The sequence below is a fragment of the Atractosteus spatula genome, chromosome 9 (assembly GCF_055471065.1).
Source record: "Atractosteus spatula isolate fAtrSpa1 chromosome 9, fAtrSpa1.hap1, whole genome shotgun sequence".
Lineage (NCBI taxonomy): Eukaryota > Metazoa > Chordata > Actinopteri > Semionotiformes > Lepisosteidae > Atractosteus > Atractosteus spatula.
The window spans coordinates 17,666,617-17,678,825 of record NC_142714.1 but is presented as its reverse complement, the minus strand read 5'-3'; the positions used below and the strand labels follow the sequence as shown (position 1 = coordinate 17,678,825).

At 36.3% G+C, this 12,209-nt stretch overlaps 1 protein-coding gene across 3 annotated transcripts in view; it reads right to left on the bottom strand.

The window, feature by feature from the left end:
* The window catches only part of inf2 (inverted formin 2), a 47,882-nt gene that overhangs the window by 21,766 nt on the left and 13,907 nt on the right, over positions 1-12,209 (bottom strand). For all 3 annotated transcript variants that reach the window (XR_016091659.1, XM_088925747.1, XM_088925748.1), the window contains exons 2-6: positions 7,342-7,764; positions 5,000-5,115; positions 3,978-4,137; positions 1,641-1,674; positions 361-502 (exon numbers count right to left, since the gene is read on the bottom strand). Coding sequence is in view for 2 of the 3 variants with exons in the window: in XM_088925747.1 (XP_088781873.1) it covers positions 361-502; positions 1,641-1,674; positions 3,978-4,137; positions 5,000-5,115; positions 7,342-7,741 (852 nt within the window). In the remaining variant the exon portion in view is untranslated. The remainder of the gene's footprint in view (positions 1-360; positions 503-1,640; positions 1,675-3,977; positions 4,138-4,999; positions 5,116-7,341; positions 7,765-12,209) is intronic.

Here is a 12,209-nt window from a genome sequence, read left to right as displayed (position 1 = left end):
GCTACTATTCGTGCAATTCAAGATGACCTTACAATGGATTTCTTAACTTTGAACTCCCACTCTGTATTATGTGTTCTAGTGTTCTAAAGTTTTATTAAGGAAATTAAGAGGCAGGATTTTTTAAAAATCTTGTAGTGTACGGTATTTCCACGGACACTGGCAAGCTGATTATACAACCTCCAATGTGTAATGACTCACCTGAATGTATTCACAGGGTTTTAGAGATGGAATCACTAATCATAACAGGCTTTCAGCGAAGACATACAGTACACATGGTCATTGCACACAGTTGACACGCACTGTAGTCCCTTAACCTTTGTATTAAAAATACTGCACATGCAACATGCTATAAATGCTTACCTTATTAAAGAGTGTGGTAAAAACCTCTTGATAGTTGCTCATATCGATGCCTCCATATATCCTCAACAGTTCTTCCTCATCCTCAGACATTATTTCCTCAAATGTTTCACATTGGATAATCAGGTCTACATCCTCCTTCTCCCTGTTGGTAAGAATGAAGAAATTGCATCATCAAAGGAGATACAGCTCTCAAAACCTGGAGGAATGAAAATGAAAAGTTCCTGAACAAACAAAAATCTTTGCCTACAGTTAGTTTTAAGTTCAAGGTATACATCATGCTGTATGCTGAAATCTTTCATTTGAGAGCCATTTGAGTTATTCCTGTATCAGCCACTTTGAAAAATCTCAGAGTACATTATGGATACACAAATGTCAATCTCACTATCCATTATCGTAAGACATTTATTCCCAGTAAGGGCTCAGTAACCCAGATCCAGAAAACATGTGGTTCAAAACAGGGCTACATCAATCCGGACAGGACATGCAGCGACAATGACAACATAAACCAAACAGTCTAGCCTGCATGTCTCTGGATGGAAACTGGAGCAACAGGAGACTCACATGGCCTCACATGGACTTGAGGAGAACATGTCAACTCCATATAGAAAGTACCACAATCTGGAAAGCAACTCAGGATCCAAGAGCTGTGAAGCTAACTGCTATGCGACCACTGGGCCTCCACACAACCGTTTGGAAGATTATCATGATTCTGGAGAACCTGCACAATAAAATCTAAATTTAAATAATCTGGGAATAGAAGTATCATTGGGACCAGTTTCACATTCATATTATTAACTAGGGGATAAACTATTATGTATTATTCTATGATTTACTACAGCTGGAAAACTTTGATTACTATGTTACACTTGAAATCATGCGGATATCATGCTGTGGGGTTTATAAGGATCTCTTAAAAAGGGGGAGGGGCGGTTAAATATTGTTCATTTCTTCAGCAGGCAATTATTAATGGGGATAATTGCCTTAGAGCCCGATAATCGCTATTGTGCGCAACTGCCGATTTCGTTATCTCGCTTTGTTAATTTGATGAAAATCTTTTAACCCAGAACATGCGTAATCAAAAGTACAATTGTGCAGCAACAAATTAAAAGATATAGACCAGAATGTATTAAGATTACGCAAACCATATACGGTGCAAACTGGACACAGCAAATGAACCGTGGGTGCTTTTCAGCTTCATGCAATCATTGTCTGTCAGTAGACATTACAGGTGTAACAAAGTATCCGTATCATCGATCAACATAAACATACCGCACACTTACCTTAAGTTCGGCAGTATATCCAACAAGTGTAGCCCTAAAACAAGGAAAGAAGAATACACATGATCACTGGATTGTCCTTTTAAGGAAGACGTTTACTTTCTGTATTTTTAACTTTTGTTAAACACTTGACTTTAAGGTATGTTTCATTGACTTTCGTTTACGAACATGGAAGTTAGAAAACATGCATTGTTTGAGCCACAGGACTAAAGACCAACCTAATTGCTTTCATGTGTATACTATTTAGAATTCAATTAACGATTAAAAGAAGTATATACATATTATCATGCGCTAAGAATAATTTATATACTAAAATGCAACTAAAAAATAATATGCTCGTATTTACGAATATTTGTAAGAAGCATTCGGGTGTTTCTTGTTCAGAACAAGCTAGAGTAATGTTTTAGTATTCGTAGTACTGAGAATTAAAAGTTAGCTGTTGTATTAGGCGGGGCTTCGCTCTCTCTAGGCATGTAGATGATTTAGATGAAGTCTTAAATATTTTTCTGTAAAATAGGTATTATTCGCGATAAAATGATTAGTTTTAAAGCATATTACAAAAAGTGTTATTATATTTAAAACTTGACCAGCCTTTTAAATTAATCTTTATTATAAATATAAAACGTAGAATGCAGCAGTATGTTTCTACCGAACCATATTACACATATCAAGGTAGTCTTAGTCACAGCGGGTTACTGTATGTATTTGGTCCTTTTAATTCAACGCTAAAACTAAAAATAGGAGGCAGCTATAAGCACGATGTGACGGGAAAGCATGTGTTACGGATAACATCAGTAGGATCAGTAGTGCTCGTTATAGCTTGAGCTGCTGCGGGGTTCACCATTAACAATAACATTAACCGATTTAATTGTGATGGAAAATATATTTAACGGCCTAGTTGTAGATGTTGTAGTAAATTTTAAAATCTCCCAAAGAATGGGATAAAGTCCTGATAAATTATTTTCAGGCATAATACACCTATAACAAAGGAACCAGGTACAGTGTTAGAAACGGACAGATTGTTGTCTCTTTAATTGCCTTCTTGTTTAGGGGATGAAAACTTATGCTGAGAGGCCATTAATGGATTTAAACACTAGCAACCTTAATATGGTACCTCAGTTTCATGGCAGTAAAACAGTAAAAGGATTATGATGACCCAGAATGAGGTTAATGAGTGATACTGGCATTAATACACCACCTGAAAAATTAAAATGTATTTCTATTGTCTTTCCTTAAGAATGACTTGTTTCACAGGTAATCAACAGCAGCAAAAAACAAAAGTCCAGTACATCTGAAAAAGTGCAAATCTAAAGATCCCGATTCATGCATTTACCTACCGTATGTCTTTGCCTAGATTTCTGGCTGCCCTGATTATACAAAGTGGTTGTGTGACACAATTCAGTAATGTGTTCACCTACTTTTCCACTGTGCTTCTCGAGTTTGGAAAAGCCAGGATGGAGGTGTGGGATTTTGTAGAATTGAAAAGGCTTTATAGTACTTCAGACTAAAGTACTATACTAAATACTAAAGAAGTAATTCTAAAATTATTAAAATCAAGGAATCCCCTTCTAAGCAGCTGAAGATGGGGAAAAGGAAAGGCATCGGTTTGCTCATGTCTTTCATGACTGATGTTTTGTTTAATATTTTCATTACTGTGATTATGTATAAAAAAAAAAACTTGTCCTTTGAGTCTATTTTGCCATTCAAAGTTTTGTCTGTGTCACAGTGTAGGCTGCCACTGGTGACCAAAAGGTATATTCAGGTTTTCAGCTATAGAAATGTGATTTTCACATGACTAAGAGTCTTGGATGCAAAACACTAGTTTGTTATGGATTTGGCTTTCCTTGGATATACCTCACAAAGTGCCTGCAGCTCCTCTTAAATTTAGTTCAAAAGCTTTAATTGTTGCAGATATTGAATTTAAAAAGGTGCATATTCAATTTTATTAAGCCTAGAAACACAGCTAGGGCAGTTCTGATCTCTTCAGAAGGAAATGCGTGCAAAAATACATCTTTGGCACAATCAAAGACAAAATGAGTGCTGGCATTGAATGTACAAAAATAAATAATATTAACCACACAATCATAAGCTTGATGTGGCTGGACTGGTGAACTAGACAGAATTACTGTACATCTCCCATTAATTACATTCAGGCCCTAACTGTTTTTAAGGGATCAGCAGCCCAGAGCATTGAGCATAACCCAACCCGTGAGAAACTATAATGTCAGTGTGTGCGTAGGCCGACTTCAAGGAACTGCAGAGTGTTCCAGATTCATTCAAACATAAAAATAATTTTCTGGATTGTATTTCTGATTGATTAGTAAGAGAGTAGTAAGGCACCTATGAATTCGTTTCTGATTTTGTCCCTGAGACGCAGGTCCTCAGCTCCCAGAATGAGTGCATTGATGAAGCTCAAAAGGGTGCACATGTAAGGCACATTGTCTGTGGTCTGTAGCTCATTCATGATCACACTGAACCGGTACACCTGGGTCTTTACACTCTGTTGGGGAAATCAAAATAAATGCAAGTTAACATTCAGATCTGCACAACAAATATGATTCATTTCAAGGGCATCCACCAACTTTTCAGAGGTGTTTTTTATGATAACATACAGTACATACTGTAACATTGCAAACAATTTTTCACCTCTACTATATTCAAAGAGTCTTCTGCCCTTGAACAAAATGAGCTTAATTTATTCCAAAACATGTAAATGTTTAGAGACGGAGTATCTACTTTTAATTAAAGCATGTGTAGCTCAGAAAATGCAAACAAAGATTTTGTGTTACCTTAAATATAGATTGGAAAAAGACTGTAAATTACTTAGGATGTGATCAAAAATTAATTTTGCATGGCTGCATAAATTGGTCTTAAAGCTGTTTATTCCTAATAAGAATCACAGCCAGCTAGCACCTTGAACGTAATTATATACTGCAAAATCATGTACACTACAGGGCAGGCGGTGCTGGTGTTATGTACAGTAGCTGAAGTTTGGTTATATTGTGCTGATTTAAATACATGCTAAATAAAAGCCACAGATAATTTTTTTTACATTGAATTTGATTTCTGATGAACTGTATTTATTTTTCATAAAATAAAGGATGTACATATTTCTTTTAGAAAAAAAGAGAAATATGTTCTAAAGCAGATGTAAAAATCTGGATTGTTAAAATACAAATAACCTAGTGACTCAAAATAGGCACTAGTTTATGCAATAATTGTAATTTTTGCTCCATTGCAACACATCAGTTCCAACAGATATCATATTACAGTATATGCTTGCATCCATAGTTCTAACATTTCAGGCAGTGCCTTTGTACTCTGCAAGAGCATGACCCTACACATTTATGCAAGTTACTTGCCTTATAATGTTCCAGAGCATCTAAGGCCAAGTTGTAGCCTTCAGTGGAATATACGCAGAGAGCAGCGAACAGCTCAAACACCTGCTTCTTCACCATAGTATTTGAAGTGTCCAGAGCTGAAATCAATAATATTTACTATTTCTCAATCTGTTGGATTAGTGACATACAAACCCATTACCCCTCCTCTCAAGGAAAATAAGGCCATTAAGACTTCACACAGTCATTTGATCTTGAATCTTTACATTTTTCCCCACCACAGAAAATATGCTTTGTTTTAATTATTTGAAGCACATACATTTAAACAAACGTGCAATGCTCATATTCCATCCATTATTACAGAAAATAAACTGCTCTGTTGTTCAAATGACAAATGTAAATATTCTTTTCTTTTTTAAAACCCTGACAAGTTTGTTTTCGCCCTAAAAGCATTTCAAAAGCCTTGCAGTATAACACTTTGTTCAAAAAGTTACCTAAATGACTCCAAATTATCCCAAAACACTTAAAGTAAGTTTTAAAGATTTTTAAATGTTTCTGCTGTGAATCAGTTTCAAATTTCCAGTATTTTGTTTTTTGTACCCTGCTGCTGAAATAGTGAATACACTAAGCCTTTTGGTACCATTTACAGATAAGTACATTAATTACCACTAGGTTTTGGCTAAACATATAATTTTGTTTTGGTTTTAAGTGCAATAAATAAGAGATTTTAGCATGTAAAAAGTCTGTTTTCAAGCTTCTGATTATTGACCATTTTTGATTGACATGTGCACGGGTCAGCAGAAAGTGCAAAATTGGGCCAAATTTTCTTTTGAGAAAATAACAAAACAACACTTTTCCTGCATTTCAAATACATCATAAAGCACAGCAAATGCATTACAAAATGTCTAGATGTTGCTCAAACCCTAACCCTAGCTCGGGCATTTAGAGAGCATAGTACTTCTATTCAGAACACTACAGCAGTAATAATCTCATTACAAGCTGACATACTGTAAAAATAAAGCAATAACAATGGGTTTGTTAACAAAGTCTGATTGAAAGCTTTGATAAATTTCAGTGAATAGTCTCATATTTCAGTCCAGAAATCCTATTTTAATTAGCTCTTCCATAACAATAACTGACTTATTGGACCTTCAGTAAATTTTCACAGCTACAAAAACAAGGCTGTTTTTTGTTTTAAACCTTGTAAACTACAGTACATTTAATACCCAACAGGAATTTTCAATTCTCACATCTCCTGACAGGAATGTTAATTATAACAGAACTGGTTTAAACCCTTTATTTTGCAATTTATGCAAATCATGCAATCATCAGGTAGATTTTTTTTCTAAACTGGTAGTGTCAATCATGGATGATGTTTTACTGTTGAAACATACTGATCTTTAAAGCAGGTTTATTGCGATACAAAACAGTCCTATATTCGATCCAAAAGGGCAATACCACTAAATAAAGTACCAAGGTCTTTCTTCACAATACAGCTAATTGCCCCAAATTATAAATCTGTGCTCAACAACTTCAAAGAAAGACATACAGTATTTCAGAAGGTTCTGTCAATTTCTGAAGTTTCAGAAAATGTTTATGGGAAAAACTGATTGAAAATATGTTTCTATAAATATGTCTGATCCTGCTGCAATCTGTGATTGGTCTTTGTCTTCAGTGTCGTTGGAATAATTGCTGTAAACATCACAATGGGCTCTTGTCATTGTTTTGTAGGAACACATTGTGAATAACAATTCTTTTTTTCACTGCAATTGAACTAGTTTTTTTTAATTTCACAGTGCAATTATTGCAGTTGATAGATACCTTCCTGACCTGTTGCAATAGAAAACAAATTAGACCAGAACAGCAGATTATTCTTCACTTGTTATTGAGAATGCAATACTGATATTACAATATTAAACCTTTGTTCTTATTATAAATTGCAGCATAAATGTCTGACCATACTGTATTTAACACACATTTAACTTAATATGCACGACCAATAAAAACTACCATTGATAAGAAAGCAGTGTGAAAACTTGGGTCCAGACTAAACCAGAACTTTGATCCCTGTAGCACTTGTAAATTATAAAATCGGTATTTGACGGTGAGTATCGTACTCTTTGGTAGAATCAAGAAGCAAACACTAAGCAGCCACCAAGAACTGAGTTTGCAATTTACAACTGGTGGGCTGGTCAAAGTTGTAAACACTTAAGAAGAAATCCAAGGTGGCAATTGTGAAATGTGATCATGTTTTCACATAACCTTTATGCACTATTAGCAAGCGATTGAAGAACTAATGGAAAGCTCAGGCTGGAAGAGAACTGGTAGGTGGAGGCAGCCCAACAGTCTACAAGACCGGAGCCTACCTTGCGACAGCTTGCGGATGTAGCCCTCGTTCTCCACAATGAAGGTGATGCCGTAGGAGGAGTTCATGATGGCACGCACACAGTTGACGCAGGTGAGCTGCAGCAGGGCGTCCGAGATTCGGGAGCAGCCGCGGCCGGACAGCCGGTCCAGGGCCTCCAGAAGCAGATCCAGGCCGCTGAGCTCCAGGAATTGCAGCATCCAGGCCTGGTCGCTGCCCTCCAGCCGACGTTTCAGCCCTGAGTAGTTCACCACCGTGGGCACCTGCAGCAGGCGGATGCACAGCTCTGGATCCGCATTCTCGAGGTTGGCCTCTGCTTGGGTGTCGGGGTCTGGGGAGGTGTTCAGTTTGCTCTTGAGAGTGACCCATTTCGTCTGGGCCCTGCCCGTCTTCACCGACATGCTGCTGTCCAATGCTACCAGTCCTGTAATGATGAAGGGTTCAAGTTTTTACTTCATGTTGACAGAATTTTTTAAATACAGAGGAAAAGGTTTTTAAAATCTACTGAATAACACACATAAAGCATGAAAGTAGACAACACAGGCTACACAACTGAGGCAAAAACACAAAATAGTAGTTTGCACTTAGGTATCAGCGGGCTCTGATGCAGATATTCATGCAAAGAAGGACATGTTACCACAGTTGTGGATGTATTGAGATAAAATACTCATTAAATAACATAAGACGGTATAACAGGTTATGGGAAAGAGGATGGTTCATTATTCTGGCAACATGTTCACAAACACATTCTTTTCTTTGTTTGCCAGATGCAGGTGGTTTTATATAGCATACACAGCTATATATGGTACATCATTATAAACCTGTATTTTGAATTGTTTTCATTTTAGCTTTCAATCCCAGGTGCAGTTCTGAACAGTGGCCAATGCTCTGTTAATAAGTTCACCAGTTCACAAGACACAGTTCAGACTTTTACCATAGAGAGCCACTACAAAGCAGTAATGTAGCAGGCATTCTTCTTCACATAAACACAGAGGCACACTGTACCTGAAGAATGTAAGAAGAGCATCTTAAAAGGCCATTTAACCATCTACAGAGGACATGCACAAGATTGCTCCTTCCATTACAGGACACGCATACATCTGCTGTGTAAGGAAAGGAATTGTGGAACATACCAGCTGTTTCCTGTGAGATACCACTGAACATGTCATTCCATCTTTGTAGTTGGCTTTGAGTTGCTGTGTGTGCAACAGTGTAGTTCAACTAATGTATTTTTTGTTCTTGTTGATATACACAAATATATAAAAAGACCAGTTTGATTGTGCACCATAATCCTGATATATTATGCAGAAAGGTTTTCTGATTCCTCCTTAGAAATGGGATCACCATAAAAATTCAGACAGATTTCCAAAGCCGTTTACACATTTTGTTTTTAATGAATGGCCTGTTCCTACAGCATACAACTTTGTAAGCAAAATCCTTGACAGAGAACCACAGCACAGCAAACAGGAAGTGAAATGAGGAAGGAATGAATGAAGATCAAGGAAAATACTATTTTGTATCTTAGTAAGCCTTAAATTAAGGTGCAATAAAAACATACTAGCCCACTGTAATACACTTCATATCCTGGCAGCTTGTTCTCAATAAATGGAGGGGCATCTTACTGAACAAGTGCACACAGACACTGTGACAGGCTTGTTTTAATTGTGTCCTCGTTAAAGGATACGGGGGGAAAAAATCCCAGGGTTGCACATTCAGGGAAAGCGAAAACTCTGCATATTCAGAAACAGATGAAGCAGCAGCTGCTATCTCAGCACTGTCAGTGCCAAAAGCACTGCTCAGTCCCCATCCCATTTAGGGATGGGAAACAAAGAGCTATTCAGAGCCAGAAATAAATTAAACTGCATTAAGCTGGGGAAACTGTAGACAATTCTTCATTTTTGAGAAAAGTCTAGAAAGAACGAATATTTACTTGAAAAAAATATTAATAATGCAAGACTTACTCAGAGCGCCATGTTACAATACAAACTGGTACTATATTAGGCAAATAAAAATTGATTCTAAACAAATGGGAAAAATCACTGCACGCAGAATTATAAATTTCAGATGTGAGGATCCTTGGCAGACTAGCATTAGAAGGACACTTTGTCAGTGGTGGGTTTAGAACAGCATTTGAAAACAATTGCATGTATACCTGTATGTGTGCCTGGATGGTTCCAAGTACCTTGTAACATACAGAAAAAATATACAATACACAGGGTACTCATATATTAATGTATGGTCCAAAAAATGTTGGTGTATATACCCTGATATGCGTTAAGTCCAAAGGGCTTCTTCTGGTTTTTATATCCCTTACATTCTGAAAAACAACAGCAACAAGAAACCTCCTAAAGCTTTCTGCACACGAGAAAAATTCATACTGCATTTTCTATTGCCACATAAAAGTCTTGTTAAAATTAAAAAAGTGCATACTGCCTCCTTTTTCTATACTGAACATACCCGTCTTATATTTTCGTTTATAATTACTTTAACAAAATAAGGTGGAAAGACTTTGAATCAGTGTATGCGATTTAAAGGGGAACTGGAGTCTCTCAGACCAGTTATTAAAACTTAGTAACAAAATATAAATTTCAAATTGAGCAAAAAAACTGTAACCTTTGTGAAAGTACTGCAAGTCGCCATGTTGGCGCAAAGCCCTGGTCTTGCCTCAGGCGAAAGCGAGAGTTCCCACGTGATACAGCCCTTCCTGCTCATTAGTCGCTGTAATGACCAATGTAGCGCAATGTAGTTGTACAGCAGACATTTCACCATAGAAAGTTTCCAATGTGATCTGAATGCATAGTGAATAAGTAAGTTCGACTTCTCAGCAAAACCATCATGAAGTCAAGAATATTATTTCCATCGGATTAAAAGCTTATGTATTCACAAGCCTGCTTGTTAACAATGTCATACAGTAGGGCCGCATCACGTCACCAGAAGTTTTGTTGCCTCATTCTGAATCACAGAATATGGTGCCGCACAAACCTGGAAATTGTCTATTCTGTGGTATAAATTTGAGGTTTTACAAGTTTCTGTGTATTTCTTACTTTTACTGTGATTTGAAATACACTCAATGTGGATTCTTTCTAACCCCAAAATGTAAAAATAGTGTTGTAGTTCCCCTTTAATAGATCTGGGAAATAACCTTAAATGAATGTAGAACTGTAAACACCAGGGATGAGAGATTTAAAGCAGATTTCACCCTGTCTCAGTATTCAGATAATGGTGGTTGTTTTGATTTAGAGCTGCTTTCAAGAATTCTTTTCTTGGTTGAATTAACCCGAATTCAGATGAGAATTAATCATTTTGTTCTTGGATCAGAAAAACAGTATACTACTAAAGTTATTCAAAACTGTTGTCTGAACCAGGCCCACAATAGAAAACTTCAAGATGCCCACTTATCACAAATTTCAAACCCTGTACCAGATGGTGGAAGCCATTGGGTTCAAGCCAGAAAGTACAAGGTTTTCATTCAATCTGCGCCCTTATCCTGAAAGATTAAATATGCTGAGAATGTGCCAGGGTGCAGAGCTACAGATAAGACGTCTGAGGAACAATTCTTCATGCTTTTGTCACTTTCTTTTAAGCACCCTGTGAGATAAATGTGACATTTTCAGGAAGAAACAAGAGAAGAACAGTAAAAGACATTGCACAATAAGTTATTGGTGTCAAAATCAGTTATTTCCTAGTAACTGACAGAATATAATTTAATCTTACAGCAACTATGAACTTAACACAGTGGTGCCATAAAAACTAATTTCACATAAATTCTTAAATACTAAAATAATTGTTAAACATTAAATTTCCACACACAAGGAATAAGCAATAGTGAGGCTATTTTCCTTTATATTTAAAATACTTTTTTTTCCCCAATTATATTTAATATGATATATGGATAATCATACAACTGTACGATTCACTGTTGAATGAGAAAAATGCAAGATGGCATCATTTCAAGAAATGCCAGGATATCTAATTAGTATATGATTGGTCCGACATTAAATACTCTGTATCTACATAATACCAGGATCTGAGCAAAGACTGCATGAGCCAGCAAATATACTGTATATATACACATTTAAGGTGGATTGTTTGCACTGTGAATCCATTCTTATGCATGCTTGACTCATATGTGAATATAAAGACTGGCTTATCAAAAATGTGAAGTATCTGACACTCCCTTCCCTTTTCACTGTTAGTTACTAACTTATTTAATACAATTTCCACATGCAATAATACAATTGCTTTCTACACCCTAAGGATATTTACTCCAATGTGTTCTACAATGCAAAAAATAAAACCATAAAAGCAAGTCTTGTTAGCCACATATGTTACCAGTCAAAAGTTTGAGTACACCTGCTTGAAACCTGTTTTTTCATGCTGTTCTGTGCTTTAAACTGTATAATCTTGTCTATAAACACTTAATATTTAATTACATTATATGTACTTATAATCTTAAGTGAACTGCATTGAAAATGTATTTTTTTTATTTTCAATAAAATGAACACCCAAAGCAAGCAGATTTCAGTCTGAAGCCCAGGTTAGTTAAAAGTCAGAAATGTGTATAACATGGTGTTAGAACACTTAAAGAAGTTTAAAACTGTATTTTTTAGATGTTCTCACAGTTAACTAGCATGTTACCTCATTTACCTCTTGTTACCAATTACTGGTAAACAGGTAAGGGTCCACGATTACTATAAATATAGGGAACATGGGGAAAAGTTTGTAATTCCTGAATGAACATGGCACAATTTGCTCAGTTAAGCACGGAAAAAAATATATAATTACTTTAAGAAATGAAGGTCAATCTTTAAGACAAATTGCAAGAACTTTGCAAGTGTCAGTTACTGCTGTGGCCAAGACTATCAAACA